Raw genomic sequence first — 24,920 nt, forward strand, 5'->3', positions numbered from 1 at the left:
AATACCAACATTTTATTATTAGGTCACTGAGGGCCAGAGAAGTGAAGTGACTCGCCCACAGTCACACAGCTGACAAGTGGCCGAGCCGGCATTCGAACCCATGACCTCTGACTCCCAAACCCGGGCTCTTGCCACTGAGCCACGCTGCTTCTCTAGCTCCCTCCAGACGGTAAGTTCATTGCGGGCAGGGCACGTATCTACCGATTCGGCCGCACCGTACCCTCCCGAGTGTTTAGTGCAGTGCTCAATATTGGAATGATAGTCGAGGGAAGTAGAAGAATCAGAGGATGCTCAATATTTGACTGGTAGTTGAGGGAAGTAGAAGAATCAGAGGGACTCAAAAGGGGAATACAAGCCAGCAGGTTGAAAGGTAGTAATCCCGTTTCATAGCGAAACGACGATCAGAACCCCTGCCGATACGGAGGCTACCAAACGAGCAGGGATCAATACCGTACTCTGTGTCACGTTAAATGAGGCTGAGCGAATCCTCCGCTGAACTCCCGGGCCGAAGGACGCCTCAGACGGGGGTCCCGGCTTTTATTCCTTCCTACGGCAGTCCCCTCTCACAAGCCTGAACTTCACCGTCGGACAAGTGGGGCAGCTGCGAGCCCCCCCGGATTTCTTCTGCCGATGCAGCGTGGCCCAGTGGAGGAAGCGTGGGCTGGGCGTCAGGAGACCTGCATTCGAATCCCAGTTCTGCCAAATGCTTTCCTTTTGACCTCCGGCAAGTCATTTCACTTCTTTGCGCCTCGGTCTCCTCAACGGCAAAATGGGAATTCGTATTCACCGAGTCCTAGGTGGGGCAGGAACTGCGTCTGACCCGCTTAACTTGTATCCCAGCACTTGGAACGGTGCTCGACATACGGTAAGCACTTTACGTCTACCGTAAAAATTTTTTAAAAAGGAAGAAGTTGAGATACCCTTCACACGTTGCAAGGAGGCCTCGGTCAGGCGGGCCTAACGTGAGCGGCTTCCTCTCCCGGAGGAGAACGAACCCGTTTTCACAAAAAAGCGTGCTGGGCAGACTGCCTCTCCCCCATTCCTCCGTTTATCCCTGAAGTAACACAGGGTGTTTACAAGTGTTTATCTCTGAGCCTCCCTCGAAGGGCAGAAGCATAAACATTTCCGGAGAAATAAATGATGGTTTTCCAAGTTCTTTATCAGGCGTCCAGTTGAAAGATCTAGTATGGTGTCCTCCTCCCCCGCCGCCCCCCACGCCGCCGGGGACGCCGGCACCATAAATCCCGACCGTTTCAGCGGAGGCGCAATCCTTGCGGTCCATTAACATCACCTCCCGGAGAATGTGACCTTTATTTGCTTTGAACTCGTTAAGGGACCACAGGCATTTCCACTAACTTTGATGTATGAAAAACTGATCATTCTTCAGAGGTTATCTATAAACAGCAATTTTGCAAAGCCACAGACCGTACTCAAGAGGCCAAAGCCCTGCCCTCAATTACCGGCCCCCAACTCCCTACGTCCAAGTCCGACTCCACGTTCCCAGAAGGGACGGCGTCCCTCGGGAGGGGCAGCCGGCTCTCCGCTGCGGCTCGGAGCCCGACGGTCCCTTCGGCCCCGGGGGACAGGGAGGACAGGACAGGGGATCCTTCATCGACCAAACCGGCAGTGGTTTACAGACTCACCGTGAGGCTTTCATCCCCTCAGCGCTCCAGAAAACTCCTAGAATGACACCGACCGGTAAGCTAGAACTATTTAGACAGAGGACGTGCTTTTAAGCTTTCCAAAGAGTTAGAAGCCAGGCTGTGTTTGCCGACGGTATTAAATACGTATATTTCTACACACCGCAGACACGACCGGAGCAAGAGGCATCTCCCAGAACAGATTTACTCACCGGACAAACGGGAAACACACCTATTCGCGTTCCCACTTAGACGGTCGTCGTTTGGCCACGTTCGGCTCCCAGAGGGATGCTGATCCAAGCACTTGGGAAAAGCCAGGGAAGGATGGGATCCCGCTAAACCTAGCCCCAGCGATCCCGGGGGAGAGCAAGTACGGCAGCAAAGGTCTGTAAGCACGTCACATAGCCGCGAAGGGCCGTACGGGCAAATTAAGGCCCAGAGATTCCCCCAAGGTGCCCTTCCGGGCCCACCTGAAGCCCACTCTTGCTCCGTTCTTGTACTCTCCCAAGCACTTAGTACAGTGCTGGCGCTCAGCAAGCGCTCGGTAGATACGACTGTTTGACCGAGTGGTCCGATAAAGGGATCGAGGAATGCGGTCAACTTCGCGGTGAGGTCGCACCCCGCGCTCTGGAGTGCGACCCGGGGATACCCGGGGTCTACTTTTAGAGGACGGGGAAGCGTTTGGCTGCAAAAAAACGAGACCTCCCGATGCCACTTATCAGCATCCTACGGAGAAGCCGCGGGAGCGAAATGGGTTCAGTTACTCCCGGCCCAACCCGGACCCGAGACGCAACCCTTTCCGCATTCAAAACAACTTGAACGGGGGCCGCCGGGGACCTCCCCGAGCCGGCCCTTAGCGTCTTTCAAATCTGAGCGATTCGAGGCGGGGTGTTGCACGCAAACTACTGCATATTCCCAGGTAGGTTACTTTCCCCTATCTATCATCCACCCTATTAGCCAAGTTCGGCGTTGCCAGCCTTTGACTTTGAACCAGGTCATCTGGTCTTCGAACTAAACCTGCCACCGGCGACCACACTGAGAGACTGTAGCGGGCCATCGGGACCAACTCGCGTCTCTCTCCGAAGCTCGGCAAATGAGTCTGGCTCGAGTCTTTTTTCAAAATGTCACTGACTGGTAAATGCATCTGAAGTGCACCGGGGAGGATCAAAAGCTTATGCTGAATTTATGTTACGTTAAGCCCCGGGTCTCTGAGAAGCCCCGAGTAACTCCTCCTAGAGCAGTAAACGGCACACCGTCGCGTTAAGAGAAACAGGCCCCCTCCTCCATTAATATTCCCGCTCGAAGACCAACACTATTTAATTTGAAGTTTCCTCTCGCTGTGCCAATCACAGTTTGAACTCCTTCCCGAGAAGTTTTAAAACACAGAGTCTTGTGTGACACGTAAAGTTCGAGCGGGAGGGGGAAGGAAAAAAACGCTCCGCTGTTTTTCTTCCTCGTGCATCGAGCACCTGGCGAGTAAAGCCTTAAAGGCTCTTAAAGGCATTCCTCTCCTCCTCCTGAGAGGCCAAGGCCACTTACTTCTATTTCCCTCCCTAAGACTCTGAAGTTACATCACTCTTCTCTTGCACGGGCAGTTGAGTGTGCTTTCCCACACCGCGCCCCCTCTCATTCATCCCGCTCATAATTAACGGTGACGGTTCCTCGACCACCGGGGCCGGCGGGAGGGGAGAGTCGACTTGCTGGAGATCACTCCGGCCTCGGGGAGGGAGACTCGGGATCTCTGGCGTCGCATTCACTTAGCCGGGGATAAACGAGCAGCGCGCGCGCACCGGGCCCACGCCTATCCAGCTGCTGGACCGCTTCCACACAAAGGGGAGAGACTGTTAAGAGAAGGAGCCCCCCCGCCCCCCGCCATTCCCTCCCGCCGGCTCCCCGTCCACGCTCGCTCCCCGCACGGCCCCACGCAACCCACCGCGGAGGGGCCGAGGGGGGGCCTCGCGGCTGGAGTCGTATCGTTCTCCTCCTCCACCCGCCGGCGCCATCCCCGGGGAGCCAGACCGAGCCGGGGAGAGACCGGGCCGCCGCAGACCGCCGGGAGGCGGAGCGCGCCGTGCACGGCCCACCCGCTCAGGAGTGGTGACCCGACGGCCTCCAGCGGCTGCCACTCTTCCCCCTCGCTGTCATCTCCTCCGCTCCCCGACGCCCCACCCGACTGAGCGCTTGAGGGGCGGCTCTGCTCGGGCCCGCCCTGCCCGGGCCGCCCCTCGCCCAGCTGGGGCCTTGCAAAGAGCTACGCCGGGGGCAGGCAGGGGAGTGAGGAGGCCTCCGTCAGTTCCCTCCGCTCAACCAACAGCCCCAACCCCCGTCCTCACGCCTCCCTGGCGCCCAGCGCTCAATCCTGCCTCTCCCAGCCCACCGCTCCCTTGCCTCCCTTGAGGACCTGGAATTGCACATCGGACAGGAGATCACGGGAGCCATCGTTCTCACCCGCGTTCTTCTCTGCTGCTGCGAGACGGGGGAGCACGTAATTACCCCGGAGACGATGCCCCCCGATGACCCACGGAGTACCCCCCAGTGCTTTCAGCGCAGTAACCAGCCACCAGTTCGCCACGGCAATGCCCCTCTTCCCCACCCGGCGACGGAAGGACAACGAGGAACCTCCAGAAGTCACCCGTTCCCAGCCCAAACACTGCCGCGGTGGGGACCCTGAACTGGAGCCAATTGCCGGATCCCCGCTGCCATGGCCGGCCCTGCGGTGGAGGGTCCCGGGAGTTGTCCTACCCGGCTGGACGGCGGGTGTCCCGCAACGACACCCTGCAGGGCGGACGTAAATGTGGGGCCTCCTCCCCCGCGGCCCCAGGTTTTTGGGGATGGCCGCTGTGACGTCTCAGGAGGAACCCCTAGGGCAGGGGACCGCCTCCGCTCCCACAGAGGGGTTGGCACACAGGTCTGTGTGCCCGAGGGTGGGCGGCAGATGGGCTTGAGGGGCGCCAGGGCGCGGCCGGAGCCAGCCACCCGGCTGGGCAAGCGAGCGCGTCCCGGTTGGGAATCGGGAGCTGCCGGGGAGCCGAGAGCTGAAGGTTGGTCTCGGGGCCAGCACACGAGGGGAGCTGCCACAGCGGATGAATTCCCCGCCGTCCGCTCAGTCTGGCAGGGGTGAGGTCGGAGCCCCCGGCTGGAGGGAGCCACCCGAGGGGGGACGTGGGGTCGGGGGGGGGGGGCACGAGCCGCTTATCCCCGCTTTACCTTGCTTCTATTTCTTTGCTCTTGATTCTGTTTATTTGCTATTATTTTAATGAGATGTCCATCCCCTCGATTCTATTTATCGCCATCGTTCTCGTCTGTCCGTCTCCCCCGATTAGACCGTGAGCCCGTCAGAGGGCGGGGACTGTATCTGTTACCGATTTGTACGTTCCAAACGCTTAGTACGGTGCTCTGCACACAGTAAGCGCTCGATAGATACTATTGAATGAATGAATGAATCAGATCTCCCTGAGCGTCAGGATGAAGGGATTGGGGTGGGGGGCACAAACTCTCCAGATTGAAAAGAGTTTCCGGAAGGTTTGCGGCCGGGGCAGCTCTGGAAGGGGAGGCAGGGCGACGGGGGCGGCGGTGGGAGAGGCGGGGAGGAGGAGGAGAAGACTATTTTCGCTTCGTTCCACACGGCCGGGTGACTCCCCAGGATAGCCGACACGCATTCCGGCTCGGTAAACACAGATGAAAACACATCCCCCTTCGCTTGCAGTCTATCCAGGTAAACATTCGGATGGTAGTAAATCTAATACTTGGGAAAACGAAGGGTAATCAGCAAGCGGATCAAGGAGACGAGGTTAAGAAAAGCCTTCGTGAACCCGACCTTCCCAGCGTGCCGTGGAGGACGGGCAAGCTGGCTTCCAGGAATCTGATGGTCAGTCCTGACCTGAGAGCTTACAAATCAGACCCGCTCCCAAACACGATCTCCGAACTCCTGTATGGGGACAACAGGTTGACAGATGGGGGTGATTCTAAGTTTGGTCTGGAGAGAGGGAGGGCGAGGGAGGGCGAGGGAGGGCGAGGGAGGGCGAGGGAGGGCGAGGGAGGGCGAGGGAGGGCGAGACTAAATGGAGGAGGGGACAAGAGAGAAACAAAATGGACAGAAAGGATGCGTGAACGGACCAACCTTTTCACCTCCTCTAATTCGTTGGGAGTGAATGCCCTGATGCCCTTTCTACCCCAAAGCACCAGGAACAGGTTTCAGAAGAGCAGTCCCCACAGAGAGCCTACGCTAACATCAGGGCCATCCTACCTGCAGCAGATGACCGCTTTACAGGACAGCGCCAGATCCAGAAAGCTCTGCCTCACTTCAAACGACAGCGCGTACTTCAGGGTCTGGCCGTCGATGATCAGGGCAATGTCATTCTCCTTCCCAAGAGAGTCGCCGAGGCTCGTACAGTGCTGAGTCAACGCCGCCCTTGTTGCCTGAGAAGTGGGAAACGGACACGAGTCAAAAACCTTCTTCCAGTTTCATCGGACCGAGAGAGAGAATCCCGGGTCTTCGGTCGGCTGGGTTTGTCGGAAAGAGTTAAAGTGCCCGGAGCTCTTCAGGTTCCCTCTTGTTGCTTCTCATCCCGCGGTTTACCGACTCCTCGTTGCCAGCCGAGGAATTGCAAATCCTCTCAGAATCAACACTATCGATCAGTGAAATTTACTGAGCACTCACCGTGTGCAGAGCACTGTATTAAGAGCTTGGGAGAGTACTATACTTCAGAATCGGTAGACACGCTCCCTGCTCACCGTCAATTCCTTCTCGACGCTTCCGAATCAGAATCACCCCCTTCCCCGCCTCCGGGATCACATCACCCAGGGTCGCTAAGAGTTTTCACCGGGTATCGGGTGCCGGGGCCATTCTGGGCTCAGGCGGAAATGAATCGAGGGGACCAAATTCCCAGCGTCCCTAGTCTCTTTAGCCAAAAAATGGGGATGAATGTGAGAGATCACTCCCAGCTGCAGGTCATCCTTTCAAAATTCCCGGGGACCAACTCTTCGCCCTCCTTCTTGAGGACGTGGCTGGAAGGTCTCCCGTACGGCTCAGAAGGTGCTGCCGAAGCCTCGTGGGAAAAGCCATCGCCGCCTCCGAGCTAGTGGGGATCCCTTCACTTCCCACTTAGCTTCAGTTGTGTTTCTAGCAAATGCCCATAATATTGAGGAGGAGGGTGAGAGGACTCGGGGGGGGGGGGTGGGGGAGGAAGGAAAAGGTACTAAATTCAGCCCTAGGATAGTCACCTTCAAATCAGTAGGAGCCCTGCCTGTATCATCTTGATATTTATCGTCACCATCACGGCCCCCAAATCAGAAAGGAAAGTCTTAGCTCCGGTTAAAAAAACCTAGCCAGCATTAAGTTCATTAGTGCAGCATATAAGGCAGTACCACATCACCCTCTCTCAAGTAAATTGTCCTCTTAGGGCATTAAATTACACATAATCAGAGTCTAAATAAATGCGAATTACGGTGTTTATGAAATGTGTTCAAAGGACACAGAACCTCCCCTCCCACGGGGACTCATTTCAGACTCAGCTACCAGTGCAAACGCACAACCCGGTTCTTTTCTCTCACCGCATCCCTTCTCCTTCTCAACGACAGGCTCGGAGAAGGCTGGCTGGGGGAGACGGTTGTGGACCGTCAAGTCCTCGACCAAGAACAAACAGTGATGTCAGCTGCGAGTAGAGAAGCCCCTTGTTAAAGTGGAAATGAACAGGGCCCGGATGCCAAGACGCTACATCTGAGTTAAGGGAGGGAGCGGTATTTAATATTTCCAATCTATTTACATTTTTAAAAAGGCACACGTTTGCACAGTCTCTCTCTGTTCTCCATTGCACGATCTGCCCCGTTTGCTGAGAGGCGATTGCTTTGTGCTCAATATAGGCCCTGGAGGGTTTTTTTTTTCCTGCCGGTCTGTCTTACCTCCTTCCGTGCGGACCTGCCCTCAATCTTTTATTCATTCATTCATTCAATAGTATTTATTGAGCGCTTACTATGCGCAGAGCACCGTACTAAGCGCTCGGAATGTACAATTCGGCAACAGATAGAGACCATCCCTGCCCAGCGACGGGCCTCACGGTCTAAACGGGGGAGACTGACAGCAAGCAGAACGGAACAAAACAGAAACAAGACATCATCATCAAGATAAATAGGATCAGGATAGATTCTAGAGAGATTCAAGACAGATTTTAGACAGTGAGCCTTCCGGGAACCACGAACCGAGGCTCAATACCGTCCTTCTAGCTTCCTCCGGTGTTCATCTCATCTTCCCGCCCAAAGCTTCTCCTCCACCTCCCTTTCCAGTCACAGTGGACAGCACTCCAGGCCTCCCCATCTCTCCGGCCCGTAACCCCGGCGCGATCCTTTACCGCTCCCCTTCCTTCGACCCCCAGCGACATTTTCAAAATCCATTTCTCCTCCTCTCTCTAGACAGCCCCCCACCCACACACTGGCCCAGGCACGACGACCTCGGCCTCTTGGCTGTCTTCCTACCTCTAGCCTCACCCCTCTCCGGTCCAGTCCTCTCCAGTTCTCTTCGTAAATTTCACCTCACTGCAGCACATTTATCTTCTTAATGAGTATCTCCTAATCAGGCTATTTCACGGAGTAAAGGCCACGGGGAAGAAGCACCAGAACGTCCTTCCTTTAAACTTGACCGTTTCCTAAGTTAGGTTCCCTCGGCTGCCTGAAACGTCTCTCTCCAAGTCACGCCGCACCTATCTCCCCACTCCTCGAAAACTTCCCGTTCCTCTCCGGGTCAAGCGAGAGCTCCTGATCATTGGCTTTAAAGCATTCTTGCTCCCTCTTACGTATCCACCCTTCTCCCCCACCACACGGCAGATCGCCACCTTTATTCGTCTCAACTGACCTACTCATTCTGCCTCTCTCCAGGCTCCTCTGCTCCCGACCCCTTGCGCGTTGTCAGCTCCGAAGGGGAAGTTCCAGGCCGGGAACGGTGGCCCACCACAGCTCTCCCCATCTTCAAAGCCCCTCCAAAATCACATCACCTCCAGGAGACCTTCTCAAGTAATCTCTAATCTCCCCAAACTGCCTCTTCGGCCCTTAAATTACAACCCCCATGATACTTACGCACCCATCTTAGATACCACAGTACTCCCCCCCCCTGCGATTTACTGCTCCTTGAGGGCAGGCGTCGTTTTTATAACTCTTTTGCAACCGGCCAAGTGCTTAGTACGGTGCTCAGCACGGGGGGGGGGGGGGGGGGGGTGTTCAGCAAGTGCTCGATTCCACTCTAGAGCGCCAACGGGGAATTAAGGGAAGAGTCTCGGGGAATTGCTTGTGTCCGGAAAGAACCCGACGCGGTGACAGAAGAAACGGAGGCGTGCCTGCCGCGTCGTCTTCGAGGCGTGAGTAGTCCCATAGACGATCGCTATATGTATAACCCCCGGCTCCTAGGAGATCTGAGCGTACCGCGTTAGTACTGACTGTCAGTTACTGAGACCCGGACTGGGGTGTGGAAAGGGGTGGTTCCCTTCAGGGACTTTTCATTCAGTCCATCAACGGTACTTATTGAGCGCTTACTGTTCGCAGGCCACTGTAGTAATTCCTCGAGGACAGGGACTGCATCTGCTATTTTTCTTCCCCAGCACCTCCCAAAGTCTCTGGCTCGCTAATAGGTCTCCTGACTGTGATGAGAAGGATGGTGGAGGAAGAAAGGGAAAATTATCTCACTGTTTGAAAAGGAGACCGTTCTAACCTGTATTTTTAGCCCGACCAAACATTTTGACTAATTCCACTTTGTAAAGGGGTTGACATGATGATGTTGGTATTTGTTAAGCGCTTACTATGTGCAGAGCGCTGTTCTAAGCGCTGGGGGAGATGCAGGGTCATCAGGTCGTCCCACGTGGGGCTCACAGTCTTCACCCCCATTTGACAGACGGGGTCACTGAGGCACAGTCAAGTGACTTGCCCTCGGTCACACAGCTGACAAGGGGCAGAGCTGGGATTCGAACCCACGACCTCTGACTCCCAAGCCCGGGCTCCTTCCACTGAGCCGTGCCGCAAAGGTGTGTCTTGAAACACATCCCGTCTCTGAAAAAATCACTTCCCGAATCATTCTTTCGCCTCCCGGGTCCAAGTTGCATTTTCTACTGGGTTTTCATTTTGCGGCTGAATCTGTAAAACATTTTATAAAGTGGAACGGTTTCCAACTGCGCTGCGTGCAAACGGTCGGCTCCCAGAACAAAGCAGTGCGACCTCCAGAGTTCCAATCTCTGGCTTGCGATTCCTCGCCACGGCACACCGGACAAGGAATCCAGGCAGAGATCCACAGCTCTCCCGATCTTCAAACCCCTACCGCCTCCAGGAGGCCTTCCCCGATTCATCTGGTGTCTCCTCAGGTCGTCGGCGTCCCAACCGCCACCGGACGCTCCCGTACTCACGGCCGCTAAGAGCGTCTCTCCGGGATCCAGTCACAGACTCATTTAAGCGCGAATTCGTCTTCCCGCTCTCTTTTTTCCGCCTCTACATTATTTTGTCCGACTCCCCTGCCGTCCTCTCGGCTCCGTGGAGGTTGGGACTCCGTCTCCTTACCCTATCATCCTCCCCCCGGGGGCTCAACGCAGTGCCGTGCGCCTAGCGGGGGTTCGGTGGACGGTTCTAAGCGACTGGGCGGTTTGCTTCGCCGTTCTGCCACGGCCCCGGGAAAGAACCCGCGGATGGCTTGGAAGACCAAGGGTTAGCATAAAAACCGCCAACCCTGAAGGCTGAAGTTCTCTTCGTAAATCTCACCTCACTGCAGTACATTTATCTACTTAATGAGTATCTCCTAATCAGGCTATTTCACGGAGTGGAGGCCACGGGGGAAGGCCCACCGTAACGGCCTTCCTTTAAACGTCACCGTCTCCTAACCCTTCGGGCGAAAACGGGTGGCCGTTTCAGAGCAGCAGCGTGGCTCGGTGGAAAGAGCCCGGGCTCGGGAGTCGGAGGTCGTGGGTTCGAATCCCTGCTCCGCCCCTTGTCAGCTGGGTGACTGCGGGCGAGTCGCTTCACTTCTCTGCGTCTCAGTTCCCTCATCTGCAAAATGGGGGTGAAGACCGTGAGCCTCACGTGGGACGACCCGACGACCCCCTATCCCCCCCCCCCCCCCAGCGCTTAGAACGCTGCTCGGCACACAGTCGGCGCTTGACAAATACCAACATTATTCTTATTTTCCAGTCCCCGGCCCCTTTCGTTTTTCGGCGCTCTCCCGCCTCATCCAGGAATTGGAGTGCTCTCGGGGGTTGTTTGGCAAATACCACGCGGCGCGCTATGAACTACGAAGCAGGAAAGAAGCAGTTCTCGGACTAATCCAAACAGCAAATGAAAACGCTAACATTCCTGAAAGAGGAATAGTCAAGGGAGGCCGTAAAAACATTCTCTGTGTGGGGGGCGGCTGCAGGCCGGGCAAACATCCACGGAAGATTGCGGCCACCTGAAGAAAACAGGATCCCCAGTTCAATCAGCTGCTCCCGCTGAAGGCGGGGGCGGCCAGCCAGAAAGGGCTAGCTGTGAGCAACGCCACCCACGGCCCCAGCGGCGGAACCAGCTCCGCGGGCCAGATCCCCCCGGTCCTCCGCCAAGCGCCGTCGGCGGACCATCGGGAGACGGCACGTCTCGACGGGACTTCTCCCCTCCGACGGCCAGGTCCCGGTGCGGAGCGTGCAGCCCAAGGGAACGGGACCTCGCCGCCGGACGCCACGCTCCGCCCAGGCTTCTGTCGGATTCCCCCGGCACGCGCTACGTAGAACGCGCTGCGCTCGGTAAGCTCGATAAATGCCGACGCTACTGCCGTTCTGGGACCTCCCTTCCTGACGGCGGCGGGATCCTGAGAGCGCAGCCCGGTCGCCCCTGGGCCGCACCCTGCCTGGCCCCCCGCAGCCCAAGATCCGGGAAACGTGCAGAAATTCCCCTTCCCGGGCCTCCACGGCAGATACGCTCATTTATTAAGCGCTTTCGACGTGTCAGGCGCCGGGGCGGAATCGACCCGGTCGCATCGGGCGCGCTCCTCACCCCACGGGGGGCTCACCACCTAAGAGGGACGGGAAGCGGGCGTCTCACCCCTCTTTCACGGATGAGGAGACCGACACCCGGAGAGGGCAAGCGACTTGCCCGAGGTCAAAGAGCGGGCCGGGGGCTCCAACGTGGGTCTGTCGACTCCCAGCTCCGCGCTCTCTCCCCTAGCCCACACCGCCTCCTCCTCCCGAGACCGGTTCCTTTCCCTGCCGGAATCTAGCTCGAAGAGGCCCACGGTTCGGTGGGAGGGCGATTCGGCTGGGCGCGCGTGTCCCCGTGCTCAAGTCGGTGAGCTCGACGGCTGTGACACGGACCGATCTTCCCACTGTCCCTCGGACGGGTCCACCTGCTGGCTCTCGGGACCGAAGCCTGGATCCCGACACACGCACCCCCCGCCCTCTGCAGCTCGGTCGGCTGCCAGGGCTACTCCAGAACCCACCGGCCCTCTAAACCGTAAACCCGCCGAGGGCGGGAAACGTGTTGAACTCTGTCGCGGTGCACTCTCCCACGCATTTAGTACCGTGCTCTGCACACGGCAAGCGCTCAGTAATTACCGGGAAACACAGCAAGGAGGGAGACTGCCTCCAAAGTGCCCCACTTCGGCTCTCCAGCTCACACAAGCTCCTCCCATAAGGGAGGACGAGACCGTGATACACTTCCCCCGTCCCGTCTCTGTCCCCGGGGACAGCTTCGGGTTGGGGCCACAAGAACTGCCCTCGAGTGAGTGAGTTCAGTCAACTTCCCAATAAGAGGGTAGACGGGAGGGACCGCACGTCTCCAACTCCCCTCCGAGACGATTCGACTTACGAGAAACTACCCCCGGTCGATCGGTCTACCGTGATTGGAAGGGAGAAGCGGCAGTTGGTCGGTTTTGGAAACGCCCGGTGGGTTCCCACCGTGTTTCTGGGGTCGGGCAGGGGCCAGCTGGCTCCCCACTCTGATCTCTGGAGCTAGGGAACTCGTCCCTCGGTTTTCCCGAGCTCAGATCTGCAAACGCCAACGTCAACCCTTCCAACGCACCTACGGGACCGGGTCTATCCGGAGAAGCCACGTATTTCAGGGTCCTGTGAGGGTTTTGGGGGGGGGGGGGAGTCACTGGCTCTTCGACACGAGTCTTATCTGAGTCTCATCCTTTGTTTTAATGAGATGTTCATCCCCTCGATTCTATTTATCGCCATCGTTCTCGTCTGTCCGTCTCCCCCGATTAGACCGTGAGCCCGTCGAAGGGCAGGGACTGTCTCTATCTGTTACCGATTTGTCCGTTCCAAGCGCTCAGTACAGTGCTCCGCGCATAGTAAGCGCTCAATAAATACTACTGAATGACTGAATCTGAGTTTGGGGGAATCAAAGGCTGAACTTTGAGAATTCGCATGGACGACATTTCCGGGATCACGTACGGTAACGCACCCCACGGAAAATGTAAAACTGGGACTCTTTAGAAGGCTTAGTTTTCCGTTGGTTATTACGTTATCTAAGGGTCCGTCGTGCGGCAGACACTGTACTGAAAACAGAAAAGATTTAGTCCCTGACTTAGCTCTGACTTCTTTAATAAATACTTCATCTCGCACAGTAAACGACACTCTGACCTTTTCTTTGAATAGTGTTCTTTTTTTTTTCTCCCCCGAAGGAGGGAAGAAAACATTGATTGATTCATCTGAGACCCCTGAACAACGTACCGTTCACATTACTTGAAATAAAGTCTGCTTTAAATCAGGATCCTGAGCCCCAGAAATAAATACACCGAGGGATTTCTAATTCTAGGCTTTCACCAGCTGATTATTTTCATTCACAACAATGAAAGAACTCGATACGGTCTGCCCAGAAGAAAGACCATGAACACAGTGTACGCGGCGAAATTAGTCAGAACAATGCTGCCCAGTCTTGAAATTCCTCTCCCTTCACACCGGGAACACTTACCATTTAGTGAATAAAAGATGCCTACGGCGAGACGGGGAAGAGTTACTTATCTGAGGTTTTCGCCGCCCGGGCCAATTTGGGAAACACTGTCTTTTGGGGTCTGTGAGTTGGGAAAGACAAAGGTTGCCAAGAAAGACAAAGATGTTGAAGCCAGAGCTCTCTCGATCCTAAAACTCTTCTCGCCGTCAGCTCTGAACACGGTCTTCCAGCTGAGTTAGAGCCAGTGGTCATTAATATCAAGTGCCTATAGACGGTGGATTTGCGGTTATTTTGGGAGCAATTAGCCAGCTCGGGCTTCTCCCGTTTCCTCCCGCCGCCCGACCTCTAGCCACTCGACCGCCGTTGGAAGCCGTGGGAAGAGAGTGGAGGGAAGGAGAAAAACCATCCCCTCCGCGCTAGTGGTCCCGGTTAAAGGGTTGAGCGGGGAGAGGAGGGGACGGAACGGGAGGCTGACGTGAGGTGCGCGGGCTTCGCTTTTCCACGCTGCCGGTGTTCAAGAGGAGGCGGTCGATTTGAACATGGAAACTAAAAATGGTGGTTAGGCCTCTCTTGGCTAGGAAATCCCAAAGCTGCACCGATTTCTTAAAAATTAACTTTCTTCTCGCAAAAGTCTTTTAAAAAAAATAAATTTATGGTCATTTGTTTAGCGCTCACAGTCTTAATCCCCATTTTGCAGATGAGGGAACAAAGGCCCAGAGAACAACAATAATAATAATAATGGTATTTGTTAAGCACTTCCTATGCGCCACGCACCGCATTAAACACCGAGGTGGGTACGAGCAAATCGGGTTGGACACGGTCCCTGCCCCACATAGGGCTCACAGTCCCAATGTCCATTTGACAGACGAGGGAACTGAGGAACGGAGAAGTGAAGTGCCTTGCCCAACACAAAACAGGCAAGGATCAGGGCCAGGATTAGAATCCAGATTCTTTTGGCGCCCAGGCGCCAAAGTGACTCGCCCAAAGTCACACAGCTGACAAGTGGCCGAGATGGGATTTGAACCCACGACCTCTAAACTCCAGAGCCCGTGCTCCTTCCACTGAACCACGCTGCTTCTATCACAGGCACTGGGCATCGAGCGCTCCGTAGCGGGGCAGAATTCTAAGCATCTGCGATTATTCGGTGTCTTTCTCCCCTCGTAGAGAGACTCCGTGAAGATAGGGATCTTGTCTGTCTAGTGTGTCTTTCCAAGGGCTTTTGATTTTTTTTTTAATGGCATTTATTAAGCGCTTACTATGCGTCAAAACCTTTCTTAGCGCTGGGGTAGGTACGACTTAATCAGGTCGGACACAGTCCCGGTCTTGCATGGGGCTCACGCTCAAAGTGGGGGGGAGAACTGGTAATTTAATCCCCGTTTTACAGTCAAAGAAACTGAGGTATGGAGAAAAGTCACTTGCCCAAGGTCATCCAGCAAGCAGTTAGAGGACCTGGGTTCTAATCCTGGCTCTGCCGACTCCCCTGCTCTTTCCACTCAGCCGAGCTACTTCTCGGTTTCTAGTGACGCTGATGAGCTGCCAGTTTTGTGGCTTCATTTGCTATTTTCTTGTAATAATAATAATAATAAAAAATGGCACTTGCTAAGCATTTACTATGTGCCAAGCACTGTCTAAGTCCTGGGGTAGATACAAGATGACCAGTTTAGACACATGGTGCTCCCGGAATAAATAGGATTTAATTCCCATGTTTCAGATGAGGGAAGTGAAGCACGTGGCTTAGTGGAGAGAGCAGGGGCTTGGGGGGTCAGCGGTTTGGGGTTCTAATCCCGGCTCCACCACTCACCAGCTGTGTGACTTTGGGGGAGGTCACCGAACTTCTCTGTGCCTCGGTTACCTCATCTGTCGGGTGGGGATTAAGACCGCGAGCCCCATGTGGGACAACCAGATTACCTTCTATCTACTCCACCGCCTGGAAGAGTGCTTGGCACAGAGTAAGCACTTAATACCGTCATTATTCTTATTATTAAGTGACTCGCCCGAGGTCACGCAGCAGATGCACGGCAGAGCTCGTCTCCCGCACCACAAGGGAGAGACTGTCTTTACCTGGCTAGTAGTAGCCTGAACAAGACATCTCTACGTGGCCTGTTGACGGTCTGCTTTTCCCCCACAACTTCACGGAGGGCGGAGTCCAGCTCGTTACGTTTCAGCCGGTTGCCGATCATTGTCGATCCACGAAGCTTTAAGAATTCTAGAGCTTTCCCAACTCACGGCAGGTAGACGCCCACGCCCGGCCCCGCCCCACTAAGGTTCAGATCACTTGGAGGGGGGAGGGCGAGTTTGGACTCGGCCCTCCGGCGCCTTTTTTCCCCACCCGCCCCCGCCAAGCAGGAACACGGGGGACTCCGGGGTCGCCCTTTCCTTCCTATGGCACTTTAGCCCTCCGAGGCCAGCGGAGATTCAGAGCGGGGCCGCCTGCCGCTTCTGACCCCCAGCTTGGACCTCGGCGGGGCTCTCGGGACCACGCGGGCCAAAGGAAGCTCCGGCTTAGCGGTTCTCGCCGCGACCGACACCGCGGCAGGGGGCCGCCCCTCGAGTAACGGCAACGGTATCTCTTCCGGGCCCCCCCGGGGCGACGACGCTCAGTTGCGAAAGTGCAACGGAAGCTCGGGGCCCGTTCCCTGTCCGCGAGGAACTTCCGATCTAACGGGGTGAGCAGAAAGAAAAACGTTTAGGATCATAAACCGACTACATACCGGATTCCACATACCCGCGGGCTGAGGAAGGGCGTCGGGGCCGCGAAAGGGTTAGAGGTGGCTCTTGGGTTAATGGGATTCAGGGCGTCGGGAGCTCGCTTGGTGCCTGGCTGCCTGCCCCAGCCTGGCATGCCCCACTACCTCTGGGAAACCTCGAAACATCAGCCCGAGTGCGCCCTGTTCGTTTTGACTCGGCGCGACCTGTTGAAAAATTCCTCCGCCGACCGCCTCGCCCTGCCCGTAGGGGATCTCGCTCCACCCCCGGTGAAAGTTCTCAAGTGGCAAGCGCCAGAGAGGCATTTTTGATCAAGCGCAGGCCTAAATGGTACATCTATCTTAATCTCACGATTGACCGCTCGCGTTCTCCCGTGTCCGTTTACAGAACGGCCGCTTTCCTAGGTTTGAGCACCCAGGGCGAAGGCCGCGTTCACGGGGGCGACTGAGTCGGCGTGGCACCGGCGATCACGGTCTCGGGAGCCGAGCGTAACCTGTTGACGGGCCGAGCATCAGGATATCCCAAAGCGAAGTCGACGCGTGGTCTGGGCCGGAAACTATCTTACCCTCGGAAGTCTTGAAACGGCCTGTCCTTATCTTCCTCCCCCGCTCCCGCGGCAACCCGTTCTGTGGCCCGGGAGCAAAAACCCATCACTGTTAGCAACTGAGCCAAGTCTTCAGGATGGGGCAGAGGAGAGGTTTCACCAAACTGGGCCTGGATTCTGGATTCCTTGTAAATGTCTCTCGTTACACTTCCTTAACACTGCTTTAACTCCTGGACCCAGAGAGACGCTCTCGACTCTGCAAATCGAAGCTGAATACGCAGGCACGCCCGCAGCCCCAAAGCCGAAGTCAGTTGTTCTGAATTTCTTTGGTTTTCACTGCCTGGGAATACTTCTCGCTTCCCCACGGAAACAGCACGGCCTCGTGGAAAGAGCACGGGCCCGGGACTCGGGGGACCTGGGTTCTAATCCCAGCTCTGCTGGGCACCTGCTGTGGGACCCCGGGCAAGTCACTTGACTTCTCTGTGCCTCAGTCTCCTCATCAGCAAAATGTGGAATCAATGCCTGTTCTCCTTCCTACTTGGACTGTGAGCCCCAGGTGGGACCTGATTATCTTACGCTTACCCCAGCGCTTAGTACAGTCCTTCTCATATAGCCATTGCTTAAATGCCCCAATTATTATTATTATTATGACTGTTACAGTGCAAGCCCCCGTCAAGTAACGCTTGTGTCATCCTTTCCAAGTTCTAGCTACAGGGCACCGCGGTCAGTAGGTACTCAACAAATACCATCATCACCACTACTAACTGTAGTTTTAAAAGATTAGCCCCCCCCCCCCCCCAAGGAGGCGGTCCCGAAGACCCGCCCGAGCAACTGCCATTTTAAGCACCCCGGCAAGCACGACACTAACAGTCGAACTTGAAACATCTCATCGACTTTCCAGCTCAGCCGCCCGTCTCCGAGACAAACGGGAAATTCACTCCGCTGGCAGAACAACAGCTTCGCTGCCACGGTTCTCCCGGCTCGGATTTCTGAGCGAAGACAAGAAGAGGTACTTGATGAATTCTCCCCCCGCCAACTCCACCCTCTGGAAAGGCATGAGACGGATCGTGGCTCCATTAACGCTTAAAAACTGAGAGCCGGTAAGCGGGGTGAAGCGGAAAAGCCCTCGGAGGTTTCTCCCTCTCCTTCCCTCTCTCCGCTCGGGGCCTACCCGGACTGTCCCTACTTCTTCCCTGGGGAGGGGTCACGGACGCCCGAGGACGCAAGACATCCTCGTGGTTGCCAGCAAGACCAGAGGCGCAGTAGGGAGGGGACGCTGGAACCCGGGCTGTGGCTGAGACCGTCTGTTGGCAGCACGCGGGATGAGGCCTCCGTGTTCTACAGAGGCTGGAAGCCCAGACGTCGGCATGTATTCGACAGAAGTCCTGACTCTCGATTTCGTAGCGAACTGAGCTCTGGGACGCTTGAAAAATCCCCATCGTTTCAAATGTAAAAAAAAAAAAAAAAAAAATCAGTCGAGCAGCGTGGCTCAGTGGAAAAGAGCCCGGGCTTGGGAGTCGGGGGTCATGGGTCCGAATGCCGGCTCCGCCACTCGGCAGCTGGGTGACCGCGGGCGAGTCGCTTCACTTCTCTGGGCCTCGGCTCCCTCATCTGTCAAATGGGGATTAACTGTGAGCCTCACGTGGGACAACCTGATGACCCTGCATCTCCCCCAGCGCTTAGAACGGTGCTCTGCACACAGTAAGCGCTTAAATACCAACATTATTATTATTATTATTATTATCAGTAAGACAGAGGATTGCCTCCTGAGATTACAATCGATGCTCTATTTTAGGCAGACACTTCAATTTCCAGGCCACCCAGATGAACAACTAAAGAGGGGCGGCTTTATTTTTAAAATTAACAAAACATTTTAAATACCTGGGACCCAACCCTGCGGTGCTAACTCTGAGTGCCAAACACAAAGTATGACTCCTTCGGCGGGAAAGAGAAAACTAAATTTATTCATTCAATCGCATTTGAGCGCTTACTGTAATAATAATAATAATAACGTTGGTATCTGTTAAGTGCTTACCCACTGGGGTAGATACAGGGTAATCAGGTTGCCCCACGTGAGGCTCACAGTTAATCCCCATTTTACAGACGAGGTAACTGAGGCACAGAGAAGTGAAGTGACTTGCCCACAGTCACACAGCTGACAAGTGGCAGAGCTGCGTGCAAAGCACTACATCCTTCCCCTCCCTCGAGAGGAAAGCTCGTTGCGGGCAGGGAACGTGCCTCACGCTGTCGTCCCGTACTCTCCCGAAGGCTTGGAGTGTTCAGTAAGTGCCATCGATCGACTTCCCCATCGCAAAGCAACCCCCGGCACCATTCCCTTTCACTCTAGTAATACCGTCCGGAAGCTGCCGAATGCCCGGGGCCCGCTAACTCCCTGGAAAGTGCAACGAAGCTTTGAGTCCTTGACTGCTGGGAGATCATTTTGTGAGTTGTGAAGCGTGCGGCAAGGCCCTGACGAAACCAACTGCCCGGGCCCGCAAGTACTACAGACTCAATTTTCTCGGTCTCATCTGGGGGACCCGGGATTAGATCCTCCACCATCTGTCCAGCCGCCCCTCCCCTACCATCTCGTCGGGCTTTTAAAGACACGAGATCCGTTCGGCTCTGCCGCACGATACCAAGTAATGCTCCGCCAGCTCGGGAACCAAGTTTAAAAGAGCGGCGGGAGTCGGGCCCTTAGGAACAGATCCCCCGGGCCACTGCCCAACCGACAACGAGTCCCTCGTATTTTTGCATGATCTCTGATCTCCTCCATCGGTTCAGTTCCCAAGAGGGAAACCGGAGTACCGAGTCGCTTGGACTTCTCGGTCGCCGGCTACCTCCCGTGCTCGGTGTAGGGAATCCGTCGGAAACCGGGCGAGTCGCAGAGACTCGGCTAGCTCGAGGCGTCCAAGGTCCCGCTCCGTTTATTTTTCACGCTTACAGATTTCTCCCCACCGTACCAGCCGACCCCTTCGGAGTCTGGAGAGCGAGAGCAGGTACGTACTAAGGTCTTTCGTTTTTATTGGCGACGCTAGTTCTTAAAAACCTCTCTCTCTTTAACCACCCCTCGAAGCGATTTCAACGGGGACAGGGTAGTGACTCCGACTCGGCCTGACGTTTTACAGCCAAGTTCGACGGAGACTTTCCACTGTTGCCATTACCGTTGAATTAGAGGAATCGCCATCTGTTAGGTGAAGCGCAATTTGCTTGAAGCTGTCTAGTTCTCGGGCCCTGGGGACTAGTAAAGACATCTGGCGTGAGACAAGGCCTGGGGGGGGGGGGGGGGGGGGGGAAACGTGCTAACGAGAATAACAAAAGCTAGGCATAATAATGGTCGGAGCCAAGCTGTGCCAAACCCAACTCAGGCTCTCGTTCAAAACAGGGAGCGGGAAGAAGTCACTGGGACAATAAAACCAACTAGCGTCCCATGCCCTCCATCACCCTGAATGGAGCTGCAACTTTGACCTCTAAACCGGAATAGATCTGAGGAGAAAACGAATCCACCGATGCTCGTCGTGTCCCTCCTCCTTCTCCCATCCAGCAGAAATCAACTTCTCCCCCTCAATTTCCCTCCGAAATACCAGCGCCTAACCTCCCACTCGAGCGACCGGTGGTATTCACTGAGCGACCGTGTCCCGGAGGCCAGAGAGTGCGGTCGAGAAAGCCTTTAAAGGATGCTGGCGAGTCGCAAGAGGAACGAGCCGCCCGCCGCCCCGTCCCTCAGTCTCCCCCGGAGAGGCGTTCACAGGCAGGGGGAGCGAAGCTACCCCAGCTGAGAGATCCGTCCCGCGTGCAGACCGGATGAGGACGAGAGCGGTCCCCGTGCTCCCTGCTGAGGGGGTGGCGGCAGAACTACGGAGCCCTTCTCCCGACCCCGCCGGCTCTCCGGCTAGCACGGAACCCAGAGTCTGGAGGAACTGCGGCACAGTGTGATCGTTCGTGATTACCGTGGCATTTAAGTGCTTACTAAGTACCAGGCACCGGACTGAGCGCCGGGGTGGATTCGAGGTAACCGGGCTGGACCCGGTCCCGGTCCCACGTGGGGCACGCCGTGCTGGGCACGGCATGAGGTTCTTTAAGGCCCCCTCTCACCGACGCGAGCAGCAGGTTCTAAGAAGCGGGCGTACTTCTAACCGAGCACGACTCCCTCGACAGTCGAAACTGACATCTTTCTTCTTTCCTACCGTCTCCAGAAAAGATTTCAAGGGGCAGGACTGCGGAGGAGGTCTGCTTTCGTACTGCTAACGGGCACTACGTTAAAAGATTCTGGGCCGGGCGAGCAGTTGGAGTCTGGAGAGGAGCTCCCCAGCCAAGGTGGTGTTTGTTACTATTGACCCTTCCCTCTCCCAGCCTCGGGCATTAAAGGCCCGGCCGGAGGCTTTGACAAATACCGTTTAACTAAAAGGGAGAGACAGAGAGCGAACTGGAGGGTGTTGAGATAAGTAGGGGGAAAGCGGGGGTGGGTGGGAAGGCTGTTGCTGGGGATAATGAGGGGTTGGAAGGGAGGAGGGGGAAGGACAGGACGGAGGAAGACCGGGTGTGATTAAGTGCGACTCGGCCTCTGATGCGCCCCGGCTGCGTTTGGCCCTCCGGGATGCCTCGGTACGCCAGTCTCCCCCGACGAGAACTCGTCGGACATCACGTCCGTCCAGTTGGCTGCCCCAACGTTAAGGCTCGGGACCTACCGCTACCCGCGCCGCCCCGACTTCGCCTCGCTCCTGCCGAAGACCGCGGATCAGACCGAACCGGAGCGTTTGGCCCTCTGTTCCCCGAGGCCCCGGTTCCTGGGCGGGAATCTCGTATTCCCTTATGCGATATGCAAGCAACTAATTAGGATAGACAGATGGCTCGGTAATTTCGATGTGGCATACTAAGACAGGGAAAGGAAACGCGGGCCCACATACCTGAATCCGTATCGGTGATTTGACCGTCTGCGTGATTAATTCGGAGAGAAGCGACTTGGAGTCCCGAATCGATCCTCGAGACGGGCCTGACGGCTCTTCATTAATAACCCCAGCCCACGGTGGAGGAAAATGAGATGAGACTTGAAGTGACCCTCGGCGGGTCCCGCTGTCGGCAAAGTCAACAGCCAACTCCAAATTCCCTCCTTAGGGTTCGGGCCTGAGGTCCGAGAATCAACGTGGTGATGGGAGAAGAGCGAGGGGAAGATTTTTTTTTTTTTTTAAAAACCAAAAACAACAAAATCAAGTACCTGCTCTCTTAGAACAAGAGGCGTAGGTATGTCTCGACACGGAAACTATTACAGTCCGGCAGTTCCTAAGTGCTCAGTACAGTTCTCTAGACACATTAAGCACTCAGATATCACTGATTGACTCCTCACCCGCCATGTGTTGGCAGGCAAGTGAGTTTACGAGGCTCCGGTCAGAAATACAAGGGGAGCCACCGGTGTCCCGTCTCAGCGTGGCCGGGGCTTCCACCCCACCGTTCCTTCAGACCTTCCAACCCCTGGGCTCTGCCCACTTGGAAATCCCCTGCTCTACTTGCTGGTGTAGAAGGAATCCCCCTCTCCCAGCCCGTAAGCTGTTGGACCGTACTCTCCCGAGCACTAGTGCGGTGCTCTGCGCAGAGTGAGCGCTCAATAAATACGACGGGTCGATGTTTTCTTTTTAAGTCCCCACATCCTCCTCAAAGGCAGGCCACGGCCGTGCTCACTCCGCCCGGGCTTCCCGACATCTTCAAAAGATCCCGGTCAGTCGCATGCAATAAAGGTGCACGTCCGACACAGAAGCGGACGCGGAGCACCCGGCGCGGGGAGAGAAGTGCCGTAACGAATCCCGGCTCCCCGACGCAGACACGCACGGCTTGGGAGCCCGGAGATAAGAACTTAATGGCGGGCCCTCCCTGTGCCCCGTAGACCCGCTTTCATTAGTCTAGTTCTGAGGCTCGTGTCACATCATGTCAGTCCAGGGGAACATTAAGCTAGGCAAGGGCTGGGCTTAAGTAAACATTTTACAAGCCCAGCCCGCTTACGCCTTGATGTTTCTCCTGCCGGCCAATAAAAGACCACAGACGAGAGCACCGTCCCTAATCTCCGTCAGTGCAGTCAGTGGGTGTTTCATGAACCCAGAGATTTAGAAATCTGGTTTTGGATTAAAGACTCAAGACTACAGAGCTACTGTTTTGCATACAAAGCGCCTCAGTTCCTGAGTTTTCCTTGGAGTGTTACTGCCTTGTGATAAATTCTACAACAGATCATGAGTATCTTCCCTTCTTGGTGCCACGCATAACCGAGTCCTCAACGGGCAGAATGCAAAATGTAGGGCATAAGCCACCAACCGCCTGTGGTGATCCGCAGAGTGAGACGGATGTGGTTCCTGCCCTCTAGGGCCTTAGATTCTCCAGGTATTTTCCGAATTTCCTCTTCCCGCTACCTTGGCGCCTTAACACGTTAGCACTACGTATAGTTAAAAGGTGAGAGAGACAAAGAGAAGGGAATCTTTGCTTAAAACACCAAGGGGACAGTCTAGGCTCCACTCAGCTAGCCCTGGGTCTACCTCAGTTCCCACCCAGGTCCATCACTCGCTGACCCATCCTACCGCGCATGTCGACAGTTCAGAGGTTCATTGACTTTCTGGCCCCTTAGCGAATCTGAAACGATTTCCAATTTTTATTTATTTGAGAGGCCCCGGCAGCCACCCAGGATTTCTTTCCTGTTCTGCGAAACCTAGATGCCGAAGGCTGAATAATAGTAACAACCACCGTGACGCCTGTGGAGCACTTAACACGTGCGCCGAGCACCAGTTCCGAGCCCTGGGGTAGATGCAAGTCGATCGGGTTGGACAGAGACCCTGTCACCTGGGGCTCACACTCGAAGTAGGAGGGAGTAGGAAGGAATCCCCGTTTTACAGACGGGGTAACTGAGGCCCAGAGAAGCGAAGTGACTCGCTCAGGGTCACGCGGGAGACGGGATGGACGGAAGCGGCAACTTCTCATTACACTCTTACGGCCACCGAGGAGAAGGGGCGGTTCATCTGGCCTGGGACAGAGAGGAAGCTAGGGATCTGACCAGGAGGACGGGTGAAAGTTCGGTGCCGGAGCTGACGTCTCCGCTGGGAACGCAGGCAGGAGAGGGTTCTTCTCGAACCCCATCCAGTTGGCGACCTCAAGCAAATCATCGTGACGACGACGGTATCTGTTAAGCGCTTACCACGGGCCAAGCGCTGTTCTAAGCGCTGACGCAAGGGTACTTGTGGAGAGCTCGTTCTCAAGGAAGCCACCTAATCGGGGAGAAACCTGCAGCTCCACGACAGGCAGCCCACCTCACCCCCGCCTCCCCGCCCGGCTACGAGCTGGGCCCCGGGGAGTACAAAGCTCCAGCAGGGCAGAGTGGGGCGCGCCCCCCGAGCAATGAAGGCCCCCCCGCAAATACTCGGGAGCGGGCCAGTGGGCTCCTCCGTGCCCGAATGCCCGACAACCGGTCCGTTCGGTTTCCAGTCCCGCTGGGCAGTGACCATGCCCAGTATGGGTTCCGTTCAGCATCCCACGCACTGTTCGCGTTCGACAACGATACAATCGAACAGCTAGACGGAGGGTGCGCGGTGAGCACGTGGCAGAGAGGGCGACCGAGACACACCGCTCTTCCGTGGCCCGATTCCTCCACATCGAGCTACCCCTCTCCAACGTGTGGCCAGGAGGCGACACTCTGGGGCTACGGATAATTCAGGAAAGGGCCCGCGGTACCGAGGGGGAAATACACTCAGCTCTGCTAGAACTCAGGTTTTTGCACTGCGTTCTTGCTAGAGCATTAATAACGATGACGACGACGGTATCCGTCAAGCGCTTACTACGTGCCGAGCACCGTTCTAAGCACCGGGGTAGATACAGGGTCATCACATTGACCCCCCCCCGTGGGGCTCACATTTTTTAATCCCCATTTTTACAGATGAGGTAACCGAGGCCCAGAGAACTTAAGTGACTTGCCTGAGGTCACACCGACAAGTGGTGGAGTCGGGATTAGAACCCACGCCCTCTGACTCCCAAGCCCGGGCTCTTTCCACTAAGCCACGCTGCATGAGAGAAGCTGCATTAGAGAAGCAGCACGGCTCAGTGGAAAGAGCCCGGGCTTGGGAGTCAGAGGTCACGGGTTCGATTCCCGGCTCTGCAACTTGTCAGCTGTGTGA

At 55.9% G+C, this 24,920-nt stretch overlaps 1 protein-coding gene across 3 annotated transcripts in view; it reads right to left on the reverse strand.

The window, feature by feature from the left end:
• Window positions 1–24,920, reverse strand: part of ATP8A2 (ATPase phospholipid transporting 8A2) — a 301,962-nt gene that overhangs the window by 127,916 nt on the left and 149,126 nt on the right. For all 3 annotated transcript variants that reach the window (XM_029048279.1, XM_029048280.2, XM_029048281.1), the window contains one exon: window positions 5,887–6,059. In XM_029048279.1, coding sequence (XP_028904112.1) covers window positions 5,887–6,059 — 173 coding nt within the window. The remainder of the gene's footprint in view (window positions 1–5,886; window positions 6,060–24,920) is intronic.

Source organism: Ornithorhynchus anatinus, chromosome 20, assembly GCF_004115215.2.
Source record: "Ornithorhynchus anatinus isolate Pmale09 chromosome 20, mOrnAna1.pri.v4, whole genome shotgun sequence".
Lineage (NCBI taxonomy): Eukaryota > Metazoa > Chordata > Mammalia > Monotremata > Ornithorhynchidae > Ornithorhynchus > Ornithorhynchus anatinus.